This window comes from Schistocerca nitens, chromosome 4, assembly GCF_023898315.1.
Source record: "Schistocerca nitens isolate TAMUIC-IGC-003100 chromosome 4, iqSchNite1.1, whole genome shotgun sequence".
NCBI classification, from domain to species: domain Eukaryota; kingdom Metazoa; phylum Arthropoda; class Insecta; order Orthoptera; family Acrididae; genus Schistocerca; species Schistocerca nitens.
The window spans coordinates 538,016,958-538,040,249 of NC_064617.1; the positions used below are offsets into that span (position 1 = coordinate 538,016,958).

General features: G+C 41.0%; 1 protein-coding gene across 2 annotated transcripts in view; it reads right to left on the reverse strand.

The window, feature by feature from the left end:
- Positions 1 to 23,292, reverse strand: part of LOC126251749 (2-oxoisovalerate dehydrogenase subunit beta, mitochondrial) — an 80,006-nt gene that overhangs the window by 44,982 nt on the left and 11,732 nt on the right. For both annotated transcript variants that reach the window (XM_049952359.1, XM_049952360.1), the window contains exons 3-4: positions 23,066 to 23,268; positions 16,592 to 16,747 (exon numbers count right to left, since the gene is read on the reverse strand). In XM_049952359.1, coding sequence (XP_049808316.1) covers positions 16,592 to 16,747; positions 23,066 to 23,268 — 359 coding nt within the window. The remainder of the gene's footprint in view (positions 1 to 16,591; positions 16,748 to 23,065; positions 23,269 to 23,292) is intronic.

Consider the following 23,292-nt stretch of genomic DNA (forward strand, 5'->3'; position numbering starts at 1 on the left):
TGGGATAGGCACACATTTCAGACGATCTAAGAAATGGTTGGTATCTTTGATATAGGAGGGGAGATTTTGTACTGCGGGTTGCAGGTGATGATCAACTAAGGCAGATATATATTCTGTGGGTGCTTTGAAGCCAGCAACTATTGGATGGCCAGGATGACAGGGTTTGTGGATCTTAGGAAGAAGGTAAAAGGTGGGGGTGGGTGGTATGGGTGGGGTGAGAAGTTCTATGGATTGAGGTGTTAGTCCTTGTGAGGTTTTAAAGAGGGACTGCAGGTCAGTTTGTATCACAGGGATGGGACGCTGATGGAAGACGCTGTATGTAGAGGTGTCAGACAGCTGACGTAGATCTTCACTAACATACTCCTTTTGGTCAAGTACTACAGTGATCGGAGGATAATGACGGAGTCAAAACTTCCTGGCAGATTAAAACTGTGTGCCGGACCGAGACTTGAACTCGAGGAACTTTGCCTTTCGCAGAGAAGTGCTCTGCCAACTGAGCTACCCAGGCACGACTCACGACCCATGCTCACAGCTTCAGTTCTGCCAGTTCCTCGTCTCCTACCTTCCAAACTTCACAGAAGCTCTTCTGCAAGCCTTGCAGAAATAGCACTCCTGGAAGAATAGATATTGCGGAGACATGGCTTAGCCACGGGCTGGGGGATGCTTCCAGAATGAGAATCATATCAGCGCACACTCCGCTGCAGAGTGAAAATCTCATTCTGGAAACATCCCCCAAGCTGCAGCTAAGCCATATCTCCGCAACATCCTTTCTTCAAGGAGTGCTAGTTCTGCAATGCTAGCAGAAGAGCTTCTGTGAAGTTTGGAAGGTAGGAGACAAGGTACTGGCAAAACTGAAGCTGTGAGGATAGGTCGTGAGTCATGCTTGGGTAGCTCAGTTGGTAGAGCACTTGCCCGCGAAAGGCAAAGGTCCTGAGTTCGAGTCTCGGTCTGGCACACAGTTTTAATCCGGCAGGAAGTTTCATATCAGTGCACAATCTGCTGCAGAGTGAAAATCTCATTCTGGAATGATGGAGTCGTCAGCTTTTAGTGAATGAAAAGCCTTGAGTTCTGCAAAGGACAGGTGAGGGTCATGTTGTAGGGACCTGAGGAAGGGTTGTGAAGCAATTCTGGATGTGAGGAATTCTTGGAAGGCTTGCAAGGAATGATTTTGAGGTAATGGTGGTGGATCAAGTTGGGATTGTGGTCTGAACTGTTCAAGGCATGGTTCAATGTCAGGTCTGCTGTTGGAAAGGTTTTGGTATTGGCTTTCAAAGTGATATTACCAATTGATATTACATGTGAAAGAAAGTACATCTTCTACCGAAGCAGCATGATCAAATGCAGGTTTAGGGCTGAAAGTGAGACCGTTATATAATACAGATACTTCAAGAGGGGAGAATGCCTTAGAAGAGAGGTTAAGGGCACCGTATTGTCATGACTAGTTCTTGTGATTATGGGTTATTCTTAGTCTGGGAGGCAGTTGTGAAAGCTGTGGGATGTTAAGGAGGTTGGCGAAGCTCGGTTTGTAGGAGAGTGGTTGTTGATGGTGTGGCTGTTTATGGGGCTGCAGAGGGGCAGGTAGGAAAACACCATTGTTCAGGTAGTTTAGGAGATGGTGGGATACCTTTCTGAGGAGAAGTCTGACATGTCGTTGCAGTTTGAAGTTGGATGTTGTTGCAGTTTGAAGTTGGCTTGATGGTTGATACCATCCAAGAAACATGAGGGGCAGATAACTGCAGGATTTTGTAGAAGGAGAGAAGTCTGGTGGAGTGGAAATTGGCTGATGAGGTATACAGGTCACAGATTAGCAGGGAACGAGAAAGAGATTGCTGTATTTGAAACTGTAAAGGAGCCTGGTGTAGAGTAGGATTACATAAAAAACAGGGGCTTTCAATGTTAGGACATTAACAACAATTACACTGTTACTTATGAATTTGCATATAACAATTTATGGTTCATTACACTCCATGGACTATTCCCGATAGCCTTTCACTGATCCATTTGCAAATCTGACAGCTATTTTCTTTCTCGCCCTCCACTTATCTTGTTTACGCATAATTATTTCAAATTTTTGTTGATTTGTTTTTCAGCAAACCACTAATGTCGACTTTTATTGCCGTCTCTTACATCACTTTAATTGCCAAGCTAAGTAGTTTACATTTTCTTCTATGACTTTTGCTTTCTATTTACCCAGCTTTTAAAATTTTGTCTGTTTTCAGGACTTCCCAATTAATTTTTTTCCCTTTTTTCTTTTCTTTTTGTATCATATAGATTGCCCGCACATTACCTCTTATTAACGATTTTCGTAAGGATTTTTACTGGTTTTTCCAAATTTTTTGCTTGCTTTTCTTCCATTTTTCTAACTTTCCCACCCTCTCCTTCTCCTTCTTCTTCTGCAAACTCTCCTCTGTTTCCATGATGAATCCCATCTCAGATTACATCCGTTCTTTTTGAAAACATGCTTTTGCTCTATCAAAACTAAGATCCCAAATTCTGTTTCTTGAAACCTGCTTCCTTGGAGTTACTCTAAAAGGTTTAACATTGAAAGTACCTATTTCTGGATGTAGGCCAGCAACGCACTTGTCCACATTAAACCTACCAACAAACAACAGTACTTACATTTTGACAGTAGCCACCCTTTCCATATCAAACGTTCCTTCCCATACAGCTACCGCTGTGACTGTCCCCACTGCATAACTTGCCTATGCACCCTCCTACCATACCTTTAGAAGCCTGGTAATTGGCAAAACATATACTATCAGAGGGAGAGCCATATGTGAAATGACACGTCATATACCAGCTGTTTATAAATACTGTTCGGCCTTTTACATCAGCATGATTACCACCAAATTATCAATTAGGATGAATGGGCATAGGTAGAGGGTGTATACTGGCAACATGCAACATCCTGTTGTACAGCTCTACAACATGACAATCGTGACCTCGATGTCTGTTTCCCCACACTCGTCCTCTGAATTCTTAACCCAGACACCAGTTTCTCAGAACTCCACAGGTGAGAACTAGCACTACAACGTGTCCTTGGTTCTTGCCACCCAGCTGCCCTTAATTTACATTAATTTCTTCCATCTCAGCATTTCTTCACAGCAACAACTCTTTTCTTCACTCCGTTTTAGTGTTCTACATCTTTCATTGTCTTACCTGTCTATTTTTCATCACCCCTCTCCCACCTCTGTTCGTAAAATGCACTTAGCTTTTCACTCTTATTAACTCATGCATGATGTTAAAGCTAATCTCTGTCTTACATATTACCCTATCTTCCACCTTTAAGTTCTCAGGTTTTCAGATCTCGCCCGATGCATTAGACGATTGTCCCTAACAATCAGTCTTTCCTTCTCACCCCATGAGGTAAGTCCCCCCTGACCTGTGGTTCTGGGCGACTTTCCCGAAATCTACCCTTGTTTGTAGATCTCTCCAGTCCTTTTGTTCCACCCCTCTTCCTTCCCTTTCAATCTCTCTGCCTGAAGAAGGAGCCACTGGCTCAAAGTGCCTAATTAAAACTGTCTATTGTGTGTGTGTGTGTGTGTGTGTGTGTGTGTGTGTGTGTGTACTGTCTCCACTTGGTGAGTAGATTTTAATCTATCCAATTAAATTATTTTGCCAAAAACTGATGGTTTTCATTGTTATATTTGCATAAATATTCAGTCAGGTCCGATAAGGTTTTGAAGTGGTGCAAGAACTGGCAACTTGCTATAAATGTTGAGAATTTTACAATTTTGCACTTCACAAAATGAAAAAAATGTAGAATCCTATGACTATAACATCAATGAGTCATTGCTGGAATTGGCCAACTCATACAAATACCTAGGTGTAACACTTTGTAAGGATATGAAATGGAATGATCACATTGGCTCACTTATGGGTAAAGCAGATTATAGATTTTGGTTTACTGGTAGAATACTGGGGGAGTGTGATTAGTCTACAAAGGAGATTACTTATAAATCACTTGTGTGACCGGTTCTGGAATGTTGCTCAAGCGTGTGGGACCTGTACCAAATAGGACCACCAGGAGATATTAAATGTATACAGAGAAGGGCAGCATGATTGGTCACAGGTTTGTGTGATCTATGGGAGGGAGTGTCACAGAGAAACTGAAGTGGAAGACTATTGAAGATAGACGTAAACTCTCCTGAGGAAGTCTATTAACAAAGTTTCAAGAACTAGCTTAAAATGATGACTCTACGAAAATACTACAACCCTTGTGATTCACTCAGACAGGGATCGTGAGGATAAGATTAGAATAATTACTGCACGCCCATAGGCATTCGAACAATCATTCTTCCCACACTCCATACACCAATGGAACAGGAAGAAACCCTAATAACTGGTGTAATGGGACATACCCTCTGCCATGCACTTCACAGTGGTTTGAAGAGTATGGATGTAGATGTAAAATAGATAGAGAGTTACAATTAAATGTTATTATTTTTTATGTTTAGAACAAATATAGCACACAGAGCAGTTTAAGCAGTTACCTTTATTTTCTACTTTACTGCTATACTTCTTAAGTCATTTTACATTCCTAAATGTTCACCTTGTTGAGTTACTCTTTGTGACATTGACTCCACACATCTGAACTGAAAAAAAGGTCTCTGTTATAGAGATTTGATGCAGGGGTTTTTCCTTTTGTTTGGAGCAGAGATAACCTTCCTTTACAACTTCAGAATTAAGAATTACTTTTCTCTCTACCTTACTCTCCTCATCAAGATTCTATTATAATATTGACAAGTTGTACTGCACTAACTGTTGCCTGTTAAGAAATAACTTTTTGGCTCAATTTTCAATCAACCAAGGAGTTAATTGAGGAGGTGGATTAGGCCTCTATGCGATGTCCCAATGAGGATAATGGTTAGAATTTTTCAGCACTCGTACTACCGCATGTTTAATATGTATCTTACGTTGCAAGTAGAGGATGTGTCAAGTTGCAGACAGGCACAATGCAAAATAACACTAGAAATATTTCAGCTTTTGGACAGAGCCCTCCTCCGGAATTACAAAAAACAGACACAATTGTACAAGAACAACTCACACACACATGGCCATTGTGTGACCGATGTAAGCAGCAATCTGGTTGGGATGGGTAGTGGGGGTAAGGAAAAGGTGTGGGGCAGGGAAGGTGAGGGATAGCAGGGTACAGATGGGGGAAGATGCTAGTGCTGCCTGTGAGTGTGTGCAGTGGACAGTCCAGGGCTGCTATGTGCAGCATCAAGAGGCTATGCTGGGGAGGAGGGCAATTAGACTTTAATGTCCCATTGACAGCATGGCCATTAGAGATGCAGCACACGCTCGAATTACGAAGGATGGGGAAGGAAATTGGTCATGCCCTTTTTCAAGGTAGCCATCTCTATATTTGTCTATAGCCATCCCTATATTTGTCTGGAGCAACTTGGGAATCACAGAAAGCCTAAATCAGAATGGCTGGATGGGGATGTGAACCATCATCCTCCTGAATTTGAGTCCACTGTGCTTGTCACTGACCCTACCTCCCTCAATGGGAGGGGAAAGGGAGAGGAAAAAAGTATAGAAGAGGAAGTGTAATACCACAGGGAGGAGTGGGGAGAATAGTGGGAAGATTATGTCTCATTTCAGGGCACAATGAGAGGTAGTTGAAACCCTAGTCAAGAATGTGAATCAATTTCTCCAGTCCTGGATGGTACTGAGTCATGAGAGGTGTGCTCCTTTGTGGCCGGGCAGTGGGAAGGTGAGAAACGGGATTGGTGAGACAAGCCATGGGTGATCAATTAATGAACAAGGTTGGGGGTACAGTTACAGTCTGTGAAGGCCTCAGTGAACCTCTTGGCTTATTTAGAGAGGGGCTGCATGTTGCTACATATGTGACGACCATTGGTGGTATGCTGCATAGAAGGGACTTTTTGGTGTGGAATGGGTAGCAGCTGTCTAAGAAAAAGTACTGTTGACGGTTGGTAAGTCTATCCAGAGGTCTTATCTTTTGCACCATTTCTAAATTCAATCATGTTTGACTTGTTAAAGACCTTCTCTCCTTCTCCTGGTTCCTGCAGTGGAAATACTTTTTCGTTACTAATCCCACCAATCACACACAAATCAAAACCAAAACTAAATCCTGCCTGACTCAGCTTACTCTTCCACCCTACTGTGATCTACTCCCCAAATCACCCCGTTACCTTTCCAAAATTTCTTAAACTCGAACCTTGCCTCGCCATCATTTCCGTAATCCCTCTGTGTGAAAACCACCCTTCCATCTGCAGAAAGAACTGCAATCCATTACCTAAAAACAGACCCCAATTTTATAATCTTACCTGCCATCAAAGACTTTACCACTGTGTCCTGTTGAATGGCACAGACATTTCCCCTGTGCCAGAGATTACGGTCACTGGTGTGTGGCACTGGCACTGGGTGGCCACCACAGCAGACCATATGAGTGCTGTGAGTGCTGCCATGGCGCAGATGGTCGTGTGAATGGATGTTGGCAGAGTCAGTTGAAGCAGCAAGTTTTTAGTAAAGACAAGTCCGAGGGTCTGAAGACCTGGTAGGTAAGGGATGGTTGCCAGATGAAACGACAGTCACCACAGTCAGGGCTGCCATGTGGGCAACAATCTGACAGGACCCATAGCAATTACAGAGATAGCAAAGGAATGGCTTCTGCTGGTCGTAAGAGAACTAACTGAATGCTTTCACAACTGATGGTGGTAGCCTGATGGCTTTGTGATTTAAGTGGTGCACCGTATTGAGAAGTTTGAGTGTAACCACCTGTAAAACAATTTCCTGAACAGAAGTGGTCAGTAACATCTTGTTTGTATTTAAGGTACATAAGGCACGAGGGGCATGTGGCAGGGAGAGATTTTATACAGAACAGGTATAATTGTCAATACACATTGTAGGCATGATTAAGCAAATTGAATCAAAGTTGACTCTGTTCACCAAATGTATGAATCAGTTGTTTATCCCATGGTTTTGAAAGTTGATTGTGTATTACGAAGTTTTGCATAAATAACCATGGGTAGCTTGATAGAGTTGTTTGTAGCATGTGTCTTCGTTCTCAAGTGTCTGTAGTGATTGTAGAACAAGGTATAGGTGGAAGCTATATTACTGATACTTTTTTGGCATTTCTGGTTACGGCAATTTGCAAGAGATTTTGAAGTGCACATTGCTGCCTTGTGGCCCATTGTATTGCCAGATTGAACTGATCCATATATGATCTTATTCTGTTGTTGTCAAAAAGATATTTTTTGCTTGTGTATATTTTAGCTCTACCTAAGTTCTTTCGGGCTACAGAAAATTATATTTATTTTATTGTAAGTGGTTTATGCCCTGTTAATTGAAAATTTTGCTGCTACATAAATTAATTGTTAAACTCCACATCTCCACAATCCCAACCCTAACCCCACTCCACCTAAATCCTATGCTACATCATTAGTTGTGCACCTGTAGCTTCTACTCCCACTAAACCCTTCACTCCTACTATCTACATGCTGCATAAATTTTGTAATCCTAACCACCCAGAATGACCTACTGCAACTGGTTATTGTGCTCCCCACCAAATTTCTACCATTGTGGAATGACCCCACCAGCTTATTGCCTATAACATACCCTCCTATATAAAAGATACCAAACATTTCCTCCACTGCCTCTCCACAGATCCTGCTTCTGGTTTTTTTATCACCTGCTCTGCTCATCACTGTCAATGCCACCTCCCTCTACACTAAAATACACAATGCCCAGACCTTGGTGCTATTTAACATTATTGTTGTTGTTGTTGTTGTGGTCTTCAGTCCTGAGACTGGTTTGATGCAGCTCTCCATGCTACTCTATCCTGTGCAAGCTGCTTCATCTCCCAGTACCTACCGCAACCTACATCCTTCTGAATCTGTTTAGTGTATTCATCTCTTGGTCTCCCTCCACGATTTTTACCCTCCATGCTGCCCTCCAGTACTAAATTGGTGATCCCTTGATGCCCCAGAACAAGTCCTACCAACCGATCCCTTCTTCTGGTCAAGTTGTTCCACAAACTTCTCTTCTCCCCAATCCTATTCAATACCTCATCTATACTCGATGTTAACAAATTTCTCTTCTTCAGAAACGCTTTCCTTGCCATTGCCAGTCTACATTTTATATCCTCTCTACTTCGACCATCATCAGTTATTTTGCTCCCCAAATAGCAAAACTCCTTTACCACTTTAAGTGTCTCATTTCATAATCAAATTCCCTCAGCATCACCCGACTTAATTCGACTACATTGCATTATCCTTGTTTTGCTTTTCTTGATGTTCATCTTATACCCTCCTTTCATGACACTGTCCATTCTGTTCAACTGCTCTTGCAAGTTCTTTGCTGTCTCTGACAGAATTACAATGTCATCAGCGAACCTCAAAGTTTTTATTTCTTCTCTGTGAAAGATGCCATCCGAAACGTTGCAAGGCTCTTCAGTGATCTTGAACAGTTGTTACAATGTCTTTGGTCCACCATGGCACTGACTGGAAATAGAGGGGACCTATAGCAAAGGGAATAGCAATTCCAGCAGTGTGGGTGATCACATTCAAGTGTAACACAGCCTCGCTGATGCACTCTGACGAAGTGGGGGATGAAGGTAATAGCAGAGCCATACAAATGCCAGCTGGCTCTTCGAAGCACCTAATGTGGTAATTGGTCTCGTGGCAGCAAAGAAGTCATAGGATCATCAGAAAGTGGTCACTTCACAAAGATTGTCATGTAGCGAAGCCATGAGAACGTGGGAAGAGATCGTTAGACTGATAGCTGAAAAGGTACAATGGGTGTCACTGAAGTGATTAGGAACCAATGTTCCTTGTAGAGTGACACACATTGCAGAAGAGGAGGAAATAAGGTGTTGTAGTTCTGGCAGGTTCCTCTTAATGATCACATTATGGGTGTCCAGGTTAGGCGTGAAGGGACCAGGAGGGCTGGTTAAGCCCAGGATCTCTGTCTGCCACCAATGGGAACAGAATTACATAAATGAGCATTGGTTCAGAATCTGACAGTGTGGGGCAATATGGTGGCCCTGTGGTCCCCGGAGTAGCCTTGTCCCATTCTCCTCCCACTCCTTCGCAGCCTTTGATGGCTTGAATTCTTGCAAGGGCCTATCCGTGACGGGTGTGGGGACAGTTGAAGCGTGCAAACCCTTGAGTCTACAGGCTGCAGTTCCTTCAGCCATTGACTGCTGTCAGGCCTCTTTATGAGGGTTTCTGGGGAGAGGAGTCCCAAGAGGAAGAGGCAGTCAATAGATTTATACTCCTGTATTTAATTTTCTTTCTTGAAGACTGGGCAAACCAGTGAACGTGGAGGATGGTGTTCTGCGCCATTGATGCACAAAAGTGATTGTTCTCGCACACTACCTTCATGGAGCGAACATCCGCAGTTACCGCACTGTGGGTCCGCTGTGCAGCAGGATGATACATGCCAAAAGTGTAAGTTTCAGAAGTACCTCATGGGTGGTGGGACCTAAGGTTTCCCATCACACCTGCACATTATGACTAACTGAATATAGCTCCTGTCTGTCTGGAATGTAAGGTCTTTGTGAAAGATGAATCCTTGGACCACATTCAAAGTTTTGTGTGGGTCAATGGTCACTGGTATCTCACCCAGACGACCATATGGCTGAAGAGCTGTAGACTGTGCACTAGAGGGCACTTCAATCAATAGTGATCCAGTGCACATTTATCCCAATGTCCGCCTCCATATCTGAGTGGTCAGCGAGGCAGAATGCCATGCAGGAGGCCCATGTTCGATTTACGGCTGGGTCGGAGATTTGCTCCGCTCTAGGACTGGGTGTTGTGTTGTCCTCACCATCATATCATCCTCATCGACACGCAAGTCGCCGAAGTGGTGTCAACTAAAAAGACTTGCACCAGGCGACTGGTCTACCCAATGGGAGGCACTCGCCACACATCTCATTTCATTTTTTCATCCCAACTAGTCAACTTCTCCAAATTAATCTTCAGTATGTTCCCAAACCCCCCCATGAACCATGGACCTTGCCGTTTGTGGGGAGGCTTGCGTGCCTCAACGATACAGATAGCCATACCGTGGGTGCAACCACAACGGAGGGGTATCAGTTGAGAGGCCAGACAAACGTGTGGATCCTGAAGAGGGGCAGCAGCCTTTTCAGTAGTTGCAGGGGCAACAGTCTGCATAATTGACTGATCTGACCCTGTAACACTAACCAAAACGGCCTTGCTGTTGTGGTACTGCGAACGGCTGAAAGCAAGGGGAAACTACAGCCGTAATTTTTCCCGAGGGCATGCAGCTTTACTGTATGATTAAATGATGATGGCGTCCTCTTGGGTAAAATATTCCGGAGGTAAAATAGTCCCCCATTCGGATCTCCGGGCGGGGACTACTCAAGAGGATGTCGTTATCAGGAGAAAGAAAACTGGCGTTCTACGGGTCGGAGCATGGAATGTCAGATCCCTTAATTGGGCAGGTAGGTTAGAAAATTTAAAAAGGGAAATGGATAGGTTGAAGTTAGATATAGCGGGAATTAGTGAAGTTCGGTGGCACGAGGAACAAGACTTCTGGTCAGGTGACAACGGGTTATAAACACAAAATTAAATAGGGGTAATGCAGGAGTAGGTTTAATAATGAATAGGAAAATAGGAATGCGGGTAAGCTACTACAAACAGCATAGTGAACGCATTATTGTGGCCAAGATAGATACAAAGCCCACACCTACTACAGCAGTACAAGTTTATATGCCAACTAGCTCTGCAGATGACAAAGAAATTGAAGAAATTTATGATGAGATAAAAGAAATTATTCAGGTAGTGAAGGGAGACGAAAATTTAATAGCCATGGGTGACGAATTCGGCAGTAGGAAAAGGAAGAGAAGGAAATGTAGTAGGTGAATATGGATTGGGGCTAAGAAATGAAAGAGGAAGCCACCTGGTAGAATTTTGCACAGAGCATAACTTAATCATAACTAACATTTGGTTAAAGAATCATGAAAGAAGGTTGTATACATGGAAGAACCCTGGAGATACTAGAAGGTTTCAGATGGATTACATAATAGTAAGACAGAGATTTAGGAACCAGATTTTAAATTGTAAGACATTTCCAGGGGCAGATGTGGACTCTGACCACAATCTATTGGTTATGAACTGTCGATTAAAACTGAAGAAACTGCAAAAAGGTGGGAATGTAAGGAGATGGGACCTGGATAAACTGAAAGAACCAAAGGTTGTACAGAGTTTCAGGGAGACAGGGAGAGCATAAGGGAACAATTGACAGGTATGGGGGAAAGAAATACAGTAGAAGAAGAATGGGAAGCTTTGAGGAATGAAATAGTGAAGGCAGCAGAGGATCAAGTAGGTAAAAAGACGAGGGCTAGTAGAAATCCTTGGGTAACAGAAGAAATATTGAATTTAATCGATGAAAGGAGAAAATATAAAAATGCAGTAAATGAAGCAGGCAAAAAGGAATACAAACGTCTCAAAATTGAGATCGACAGGAAGTGCAAAATGGCTAAGCAGGGATGACCAGAGGACAAATGTAAGGATGTAGAGGCTTATCTCACGAGGGGTAAGATATATACTGCCTACAGGAAAATTAAAGAGACCTTTGGAGAAAAGAGAACCACTTGCATGAATATCAAGAGCTCAGATGGAAACCCAGTTCTAAGCAAAGAAGGGAAAGCAGAAAGGTGGAAGGAGTATATAGAGGGTCTATACAGGGGCAATGTCCCTGAGGACAATATTATGGAAAAGGAAGAGGAGGTAGATGAAGATGAAATGGGAGATATGATACTGCGTGAAGAGTTTGACAGAGCACTGAAAGACCTAAGTCGAAACAAGGCCCCGGGAGTAGACAACATTCCATTAGAACTGCTGATAGCCTTGGGAGAGCCAGTCCTGACAAAACTCTACCATCTCGTGAGCAAGATGTATGAGACAGGCAAAATTCCCTCAGGCTTAAAGAAGAATATAATAATTCCAATCCCAAAGAAAGCAGGTGTTGACAGATGTGAAAATTACCGAACTATCAGTTTAATATGTCACAGCTGCAAAATACTAACACGAATTCTTTACAGACAAATGGAAAAACTGGTAGAAGCCGACCTCGGGGAAGATCAGTTTGGATTCCTTAGAAATGTTGGAATACGTGAGGCAATACTGACCCTACGACTTATCTTAGAAGATAGATTAAGGAAAGGCAAACCTACGTTTCTAGCATTTGTAGACTTGGAGGAAGCATTTGACAATGTTGACTGGAATACTCTCTTTCAAATTCTGAAAGTGACAGGGGTAAAATACAGGGAACGAAAGGCTATTTACAATTTGTACAGAAAGCAGATGGCAGTTGTAAGAGTCTAGGGACATGAAAGGGAAGCAGTGGTTGGGAAGGGAGTGAGACAGGGTTGTAGCCTCTCCCCGATGTTATTCAATCTGTATATTGAGCAAGCAGTAAAGGAAACAAAAGAAAAATTCGGAGTAGGTATTAAAAGTCATGGAGAAGAAGTGAAAACTTTGAGGTTCACCGATGACATTGTAATTCTGTCAGAGACAGCAAAGGACTTGGAAGAGCAGTTGAACGGAATGGATGGTGTCTTGAAGGGAGGATATAGGATGGACATCAACAAAAGCAAAACGAGGATAATGGAATGTAGTCGAATTAAGTCGGGTGATGCTGAGGGAATTAGACTAGGAAATGAGTCACTTAAAGTAGTAAAGGAGTTTTGCTATTTGGGCAGCAAAATAACTGATGATGGTTGAAGTAGAGAGGATACAAAATGTAGACTGGCAATGGCAAGGAGAGCTTTTCTGAAGAAGAGAAATTTGTTAACATCGAGTATAGATTTAAGTGTCAGGAAGTTGTTTCTGAAAGTATTTGTATGGAGCAGTAGCCATGTATGGAAGTGAAACATGGACGATAAATAGTTTAGACAAGAAGAGAATAGAAGCTTTCGAAATGTGGTGCTACAGAAGAATGCTGAAGATTAGATGGGTAGATCACATAACTAATGAGGAGGTATTGAATAGAATTGGGGAGAAGAGGAGTTTGTGGCACAACTTGATTAGAAGAAGGGATTGGTTGGTAGGACACGTTCTGAAGCATCAAGGGATCACCATTTTAGTACTGGATGGCTGTGTGGAGGGTAATAATCGTAGAGGGAGACCAAGAGATGAATACACTAAGCAGATTCAGAAGGATGTAGGTTGCAGTAGGTACTGGGAGATGAAGAAGCTTGCACAGGATAGAGTAGCATGGAGAGCTGCATCAAACCAGTCTCAGGACTGAAGACGACAACAACAACAACAACAACAACAACATGTTGCGCAAAACATGGTTTGAAACTTTTGCTGTTATTTCTGTTTGTTTCTGGGTAGCAGAGTAAAGACACTCTACAACTGGCATTTGACAGACACATGATACAAGGTCATCCATTCAAATTTGGTCTTCTACAGGTCAGCATATGGAAAACATAATGACAAGCAGCTGAGACATTAAAGACTTGATACACTTAGTGAGCATAATATTCCACAATCGCAAACCGTATCACTAAAACTAAATTTTGAATAGCTGTTAAAAGCTGGTGATGGGGAATCATTGTAGTTAATAGCATTGAATGAATCAGAAGAGAGGAGGTATATGTGGAAAATGCTGGGTGACATGGGAAGATTTCAATTCGATTACATCATGGCCAGGCAGAGATTTTGAATTCAGATACTGGATTGAAAGGCATACCCAGGAGCAGATATAGACTCAGATCACAATTCAGTTGTGATGAGTAGGCTGAAGTTTAAGAGACTGATCAGGAAGAATCAGTGGGATATGGAAGTGCTAAGGAATGAAGAGATACACTTGAAGTTCTCTGAGACACTGTGATAAGGAATAGCTCAGTAGGCAATTCAATTGGAGGAATGGACATATCTAAAAAGGTCCATCACAGAAGTTGGAAAGAAAAACATAGGCACAAAGAAGGTAACTGCGAAGAAACCATGGGTAACAGAAGAAATACTTCAGCTGATCGATGAAAGAAGGAAGTACAAAAATGTTCAGAGAAATTCAGGAATACAGAAATACAAGTCACTTAGAAATAAAATAAATAGGAAGAGCATGGGAGCTAAGGTGAAATGGCTCCATGGAAAATGTGAAGAAGTCAAAAAAGAAATGACTGTCAGAAGGACTAACTAGCATAAAGCAAAGTCAAAACATCCTTCGGTGAAATTAAAAGAAAGGGTGGTAATATTAAGAGTGCAATAGGAATTCCACTGTTAAATGCAGAGGAGAGAGCATATAGGTGGAAAAAGTTTACTGGAGGCCTATATGAGAGGGAAAACTTGTCTCATGTGATAGAAGAAGAAGCGAGAGTCAATATAGGAGAGATAGGGGATCCAGTATTATAATCAGAATTTAGAAGAGTGTTGGAAGATTTAAAATCAAATAAGGCAGAAGGGACTGATAACATTCCATCGGGATTTCTAGAATCAGTAGTAAAGCCACTTTATAAAAAGGGAGAAAGGAATAATGCACACAATCTTAGACCTATTTCTATGCCATCAGTGTTTGCTAGACTTATTGAAAAGGCTGTGTATGTAAGTATAATTGATCATTTTATATCACATAATTTGCTATCATATCTACAGTTCGACTTTAGAAGTTGTTTAACAATTGAAAATACTATATTCTCTTTTTTCTCTGAGGTACTGGATGGGTTAAACAAAAAAGGCATATTTTTTTTATTTTACTAAGGCATTTGATTGTGTTGATCACAAAATATTGCTCTAGAAGTTAGACCATTATGGAATACAGGGAGTAGCTCACAATTGGTTCACCTCTTACTTTTACAACATACACCAAAAGGTCACTATTCACAGTGTTGAGAATGGCTGTGATGTGGAGTCTGAATGGGGTACAGTCAAATGGGGGGTGGGAGCCACTCCTATTCCTTATTTATAAAAATGATATGCATTCTAGTATTATGGGTAACTCTAAAATATTTCTGTTTACTGATGACACTAGACTGGTAGTAAAGGATGTTGTGTGAAACATTGGTTCAGTTCAAATAGTGCAGTTCATGACATAATTTCATGGCTTGTTGAAAATAAACTAACACTAAATCACAGTAAGACTCAGTTTTTACAGTTTCTACCACACAATTCAACAAAACCCGACATTTTAATTTCACAAGGCTAAATAAAGATCAAGACACATTTATAGGATCTGTCGACCTGGAAAAACTGTTCGACAATGTCAAATGATGCAAAATGTCCAAAATTCTGAGGAAAATAGTGGTAAGCTATAGGGAGAGATGGCTAATATACAACTTGTACAGTAACCAAGATGGAATAATAAGACTGGAAGACCAAGAACGATGTGCTCGGATTAAAAAGGATGTAAGACAGGGACGTAGTCGTTTGCCCCTACTGTTTAATCTATACATCGAAGAAGCAGTGATGAAAATTAAACAAAGGTTCAAGATTGGAATTAAAATTTCAAGGTGAAAGAATATCAATGGCAAGATTCGCTGATGACATTGTAACCCTCAGTGAAAATGAAGAGTACAGGACCTGCTGAATCGAATGAACTGTGTATTTAGCACAGAATATGAATTCAGAATAAATCGAAGAAAAACAAGAGTAATGAAAGTAGCAGAAATGAGAACTGTGAGAAATTTAACATAAGAATAGATGATCATGAAGAAGATGAAGTTAAGGAATTCTGCTACCTAGGCAGCAAAATAACCCATGACGGACGGAGTGAGGAGGACATCAAAAGCAGCCTAAGCACTGGCAAGAAGGGCATTCCTGGCCAAGAAAAGTGTACTAGTATCAAACATAGGTCTTAATTTGGGGAAGAAATTTCTGAGAATGCACATTTGGATCACAACATTGTACGGTGCTGAAACATGGACTATGGGGAAACCGGAGCAGAACAGAATCAAAGCATTTGAGATATGGTGCTACAGATAAATGTTGAAATTAGGTGGACTGATAAGGTATGGAATGATGAGTTCTGCACAGAATCAGAGAGGAAAAGAATACAGTATATGAAAAAACGGACAAGAAGAAGGGACAAGATGTACGACATCTGTTGAGACATCAGGGAATAACTGCCATGATACTACAGGGAGCTGTGGAGGGTAAAAACTATAAAGGAAGACAGAGATTGCAATACATCCAGCATATAATTGAGGGTGTAGATTGTAAGTGCTACTCTGAGACAAAGAGAGTTGACACAGGGGAGAAATGCTTGGTGGATCGCATCAAAACAATCAGAAGACTGATGACTCAAAAAGTGAACCTTTACACTCAATAAAGAAATACTATTCATTGGCAGTGTGACATAGTATTCTTACACGAAAATAAGAACTGACAGCATAAAGAATAATCAATCAACAAATTACCTGCATTTGTTTACGGAAACATTGATTCCCCTATGATCAAAGATTCAAAAACTAGTTGCGGAGTTATAAGCAGTAAATCCAACTGTCTGCAAAATTCCTTTGTATGAATTACAAATTCTAGATGAACATGGCAACAAATAGTCTCAGAAACGTAGATAAACTGAAAGAAAGTGTGGTGAAAAAAGATTAGAGAAGCAGTATTATTCAACATGCAGTATCAGTTGTGTATTATATTACCTTAAGTCCTGGTGCATGTGCGAAGAATGCCTCTGGGCTTTGGGAATGATAAAGTCCACCATGTCCAACAGCCCCGCAAGGTGTTCTTATAGTAAGACTGCCACAATGGAACTGATTGCCACTGCGATACCGACACTTTGCAGCCTCATTTACTATCTGAAAACATAGAGAAGCTGCATTTACTTTCTTTCTTAAAAATAAAGAACAAAAGTTGCAACGAGATCCACAGCCAAATTAAATCTTTTTAATGACAATAATCTGCCATACTGGCATTTGTACTTTGCATCAGAAGACCCTTTTAGTTTGTCTTTTTCGCAAGTGGCCAGTTTCAGTTGTGTACTTATTTTAAAGCACATGGTATAACCTCCCATATGGACACATTTAGGTTACCGTCAGAGAGAGAGAGAGAGAGAGAGAGAGAGAGAGAGAGAGAGAGAGAGGAGGGGGAGCGAGAGCGAGATATACTGGGCTCTATTTTATCAACAATGTTCAAAATACACAGGCTGATATCTATCACATCAAATGAATGAATAGGAGAGGAGCAGTTCCGTAATCTGAACACTGAACATACCTTCAACTTCAATCATATGTATTATTATCTGAGGTGGCCATCTAAACAAATAGTTTATGCAGTAGGCTTTTTTAACACAGAGATGAATTCATCAGTCTATCATGGAAGTCTGCAAAACCATATGACACTAAATTGAGGTTTTTCATTTGACAGTCCATAATCCAATGAGTATCCATGTTGTTGTTGTTGATGTGGTCTTCTGTCCAGAGACTGGTTTGATGAAGCTCTCCATGCTACTCTATCCTGTGCAAGCTTCTTCAACTCCAAGTAACTACTGCACCCTACATCCTTCTGAATCTGCTTACAAGGGAACCTCCCCATCGCACCCCCCTCAGATTTAGTTATAAATTGACACAGTGGATAGGCCTTGAAAACTGAACACGGATCAATCGAGAAAACAGGAAGAAGTTGTGTGGAACTATGAAAAAATAAACAAAATATACAAACCGAGTAGTCCAAGTGTAACATATCCAACATCTAGGACTATATAACACGAAGAGCGCTGTGGTCCCGTGGTTAGAGTGAGCAACTGGGAAACGAGAGGTCCTTGGTTCGAGTCCTCCCTCGAGCAAAAATTTTACTTACTTTATTTTCGCAAAGTTACGATCTGACCGTTCATTCATTGACGTCTCTGTTCACTGTAATAAGTTTAGTGTCTGTGTTTTGCGACCGCACCACAAAACCGTGCGATTAGTAGACGTAAGGACGTGCCTCTCCAATAGGAACCGAAAACATTTGATCGCAAATTCATAGGTCAACCGATTCCTCCACAGGAAAACACGTCTGAAATATTCTATACGACACTGGTGATGGCATGTGCGTCACATTACAGGAATATGTTGTCGACCCACCTAACTTGCACACTTGGCGAATGGGTAAAAAGATTCTTCTACCTTGCCCGATTTAGGTTTTCTTGTGGATGTGATAATCACTCCCAAAAAAGTGATGAAAACATTGAGTTTGTCGCATAAATGGCAAGAAATGAATGCAACAGTTTCACAGTCGCACAGTTTTCCCTGTGCTCTGTCAAAACAAACGTTTTTAATGTTTTCAAGTTTTTCCGTGTGTAGACCGTCAAATCCTGCATGTGTCCAAGCAAATCTGAACATGTCCTGGAATTTTGGAGAGCAAAGTTGATCATGTCTGAGTGCATGAACTTTGATAATTGTCTGAAAATAAAAAATTAAAACTTTTCACTCGAGGGAGGGTTGAACCAGGGACCTTCCGTTCCATAGCTGCTCACGGTAACCACGGGACCATGCTGCTCCTCAGTGAACAGGTACCTTAATGTGACGTATCTTGCACACGGACTACTCAGTTTGTGTATTTTGCTTATTTTTTTCATAGTTCCATACAACTTCTTCCTGTTTTCTTGATTGATCTGTGTTCAGTTTTTCATGGCCTATCCCTGTGCCAACTTATAACTAAATCTGAGGGGGTTGTGATGGGGAGGTTCCCTTGTTAGTGTATTCATCTCTTGGTCTCCCTCTACAATTTTTACCCTCCACGCTGCCCTTCACTACTAACTTGGTGATCCCATGATGCATCAAAACATGTCCTACCAATCGATCCCTTCTTCAAGTCAAGTTGTGCCACAAATTCCTCTTCTCCCCAATTCTATTCTGTGTCCCCTCATTAGTTATGTGATCTACCCATCTAATCTTCAGCATTCTTCTGTAGCACCACATTTCAAAAGCTTCTATTCTTTTCTTGGCTAAACTATCTATCATCCACGTTTCACTTCCATACATGGCTACAACCCATACAAATACTTTCCGAAATGACTTCGTGACACTTATATCTATACTTGATGTTAACAAATTTCTTTTCTTCGGAAATGCTTTCCTTGCCATTGCCAGTCTACATTTAATATCCTCTCTATTTCGACCATCATCAGTTATTTTGCTCCCCAAACAGCAAAACTCATCTACTACTTTAAGTGTCTCATTTCCTAATGTAATTCCCTCAGCATCACCCGACTTAATTCGACTACATTCCATTATCCTCATTTTGCTTTTGTTGATGTTCATCTTTATCCTCTTTTCAAGACACTGTCCATTCCGTTCAACTGCTCTTCCAGGTCTTCTGCTGTCTCTGACTGAATAATGAGGGTCATTCAATAATAAAAGTGACAAATTGGTCTGGAGAAAAAAGCATTTATTTTTACAAAACAATACTTTTTCTATTTTTCAACATAATACCCCTTGACAATTTATGCACTTGTTCCAATGTGCTACAAGCTCTTTTATTCCGGCTGCAAAAAACTCGGTATCTTGATGTTTGAACCAATTCCCCACAAACTTTTTCAAGTCCTCGTTGTCCTGGAACCTCTTCCCACGTAACTCCTCCTTCAGTGCACCAAACAAATGGAAGTCACTAGGTGCCAAACCAGGACTGTAAGGGGGTGAGGCAGTACTTCCCGGCCCATTTTGTTGATGGTTTCACGGGATACTTGAGCAATACGAGGACATGTTGTCTTGCTGGAGAATCACACCTCTCCTCAGAGATCCATGACATCTCTCTCTCATGGCTGGCTTCACCTTGTTAAAAGCAAATCTAAGTAGTATTGGCTGTTCATTGTACGCTGCTCTTCGAGATAATCACAAAAAACTGGATCTACAGCATCCCAGAACACTATCAACATGACTTTTCCTGCTGATGCTTGGGTTCTGAATTTTTTCTTGACAGGTGAGTTGGTGTGCTTCCATTCCCTGCTTTGTCTTTTTGATTCTGATTCATAACAGTGAACCCAAATTTCATCACAAGTTAAAATTTTGTTGAGGAACTGCTTGCCATCTCTTTCATAATGTTCCTTTATCTCTGTGCACACTCCTCAAATTTGCTTCCTTGTGTAGCTGCGTCAACTCCTTTGGGATCCATCTTGAACATGTTTTGCGGTACTTCAGCTTGTTACAGATAATGTTATGAACTGTACTAGCACTAACTGGAACCTTATCAACTATCATTTGCACAGTCACATGGCGGTCGGCACAAATAATGTCATCAATTCGACTTTCAAGCGAGGGAATTCAAACTGCAGCTGGTCAGCCAGAACAGTGTTTGTCAGTCACTGAGTCATGAGCATCTTTGAACTGCTCTACCCACTTGTAAAAATTTGGATGATTCATAAAACCTTCATTATAGACTTTAGACATTCTACAGTATATATTCACTGGTTGCTCGCCTTCAGCAAGTAAAAAATGAATAACAGAACGTCGTTCGCATAATGTTGACGTTTCAAGTGGACTTTCCGCCTTGAAATGTATTTTTGAGGTTATAAACTAAACAATGCTGATACATCAGCTGATCAGGGCTCATCCCAGTGATGCCAACTTAAAGAGCTGTGAAAGTACCAAACTGTCCCTACTAACAGTTTTCCCCCCAGACCAATTAGTCTCGCTAATTATTGAAAGAACCTCGTACAATGTCACCAGCAAACCTCAAAGGTTTCATTGCTTCTCCATGGATTTTAATTCCTACTCCAAAATTTTCTTTTGTTTCCCTTACTGCTTGCTCAGTATACAGATTGAATAACATCAGAGATAGGCTACACCCCTGTCTCACTCCCTTCTCAACAACTGCTTCCCTTTCATGCCCCTCAATTCATAACTGCCATCTGGTGTCTGTACAAATTGTAAATAGCCTTTTGTTCCCTGTATTTGATCCATGCCACCTTCAGAATTTGAAAGAGAGTATTCCAGTCAACATTGTCAAAAGCTTTCTGTAAGTCTACAAATGCTAGAAACGTAGGTTTGCCTTTCCTTAATCTATCCTCTAAGATAAGTCGTACGGTCAGTATGCCTCACTTGTTTCAACATTTCTATATAATCCAAACTGATCTTCCCCAAGGTCAGCTTCTACCAGTTATTTCACTCGCCTGTAAAGAATTCGTGTTCGTATTTTGCAGCCGTGATTTATTAAACTGATACTTCGGTAATTTTCACACCTGTTAATACTTGCTTTCTTTGGATATTTCGGCTGTCTCATCAATCTTGCTCACCAGACGGAAGAGCTTTGTCAGGGCTGGCTCTCCCAAGGCTATCAGTAGTTCTAATGAAATGTTGTCTACTCCTGGAGCCTTGTTTCGACTTATGTCTTTCAGTGCTCTGTCAAATTATTCACGCAGTATCATATCTCCCATCTCATCTTCTTCTACGGCCTCTTTCATTTCAATAATACCGCCCCAAGTACATCGCCCTCATATAGACCCTCTATACACTCCTTCCACCTTTCTGCCTTCCCTTCTTTGCTTGGAACTGGTTTTCCATCTGAGCTCTTGATATTCATGCAAGTGGTTCTCTATTCTCCAAAGCTCTCTCTAGTTTTGCTGTAGGCAGTATCTATCATACCCCTAGTGATATATGCCTCTATATCCTTACATTTGTCCTCTAGCCATCCCTGCTTAGCCATTTTGCACTTCCTGTTGATCTCATTTTTGAGATGTTTGTATTCCTTTTTGCCTGCTTTATTTACTGCATTTCTATATTTTCTCCTTTCATCAATTAAATTCAGTATCTTTTCTGTTATCCACGGATTTCTACTAGCCCTCATCTTTTTACCTAATTGATCTTCTGCTGCCTTCACTACGTCATCTCTCAAATCTACCCACTCTTCTACAGTAATTCTTTCCCCCATTCTCCCTAATGCTCTCTCTGAAACTCTCTGACCACAATCTATTGGTTAGTAACTGTAGATTAAAACTGAATGAACTACAAAAAGGTGGAAATTTAAGGAGATGGGACCTGGATAAATTGAAACAACCAGAGGTCGTTTCAATTTATCCAGGTCCCATCTCCTTAAATTTCCACCTTTTTGTAGTTTATTCAGTTTTAATCTACAGTTAATAACCAATAGATTGTGGTCAGAGTCCACATCTGCACCTGGAAATGTCTTACGATTTAAAACATGGTTCATAAATCTCTGTCTTACCATTATATAATCTATCTGAAACCTTCCAGTGTCTCCAGGCCTCTTCAACATCGACAACCTTCTTTCACAATTCTTAAACTAAGAATTAGCTATGATTAAATTATGCTCTGTGCAAATTCTACCAGGTGGCTTCCTCTTTCATTCCTTACCCCCATTACATATTCATCTACTACTTCTCCTTCTCTTCCTTTTCCTACTATTGAATTCCAGTCCCCATGACTATTAAATTTTCATCTCCCTTCACTGTCTGAATAATTTCTTTTATCTCATCATACAATTCTTCAATCTCTTCGTCATCTGTGGAGCAGTTGGCATATTAACTTGTATCTTGAGAGTATCCATATGAAAGTGCAATTTGTACATACTTTGAACATTAGTTATGAGTCTGTGGCCTCAGAACTTTATAAAATGTTCTTTCTGTTAACAACCTAAAAATGAACGTTTTCATAGGACATAGTTTAATATGGCACTTTTTTGTTTATTTCAGTGTGAGGAATATGACCCAAGCTACACCCTGTGGGATATGGAACAAAACATCAGGATGAAAACAGTTTTATTTTTGTGTACTTACACTGTGAGACAAGTAAGTACATGAGACGCAAATGTTATTAAGTTTTTTCTTTTTATTATTTCACTTTTCTGCTCATCATTTATGAGTATACCAAAAAGTAACTAGTATTCCAGTTATTCTAGCTCCTAAACAGAAGAGAGTCTGATTATCTGTGCGAAGTCCCATCACAAAACGGATAAATGGTGGCACTGCATTTTGTTGATGCATGACAACCGATTAATACAACACTATCACACACACTCTCTCTCTCTTCCAAAAAAGTATATCAATCTTAATGAGTGTTCCCACTCATCCTTTGCACAGAAAAGATCATCCATGTACACCATTACCAAAAATGCAGGTAAACAGAACAAAAACATTGTATAAATTGGCCACGAGCATGTGAATAGTTCTTTATAAATACCTGATCAAAAGCGGGTAGGATGTAGTCAGCAAACTGTATTTCTGCAATTGCTGTTGCACCAACATTTGCAAGACCTATTCCAAAACCTACAATGCCCTGTTCACAGAGAGGAGTGTTGAATACTCTATCTTTGCCATACTTTTTTTGTAGGTCCAGTGTGCAACGAAACACTCCACCAAATGCAACATCTTCTCCAAACACAACTGGGGGGAAAAAAAAACAAGAAA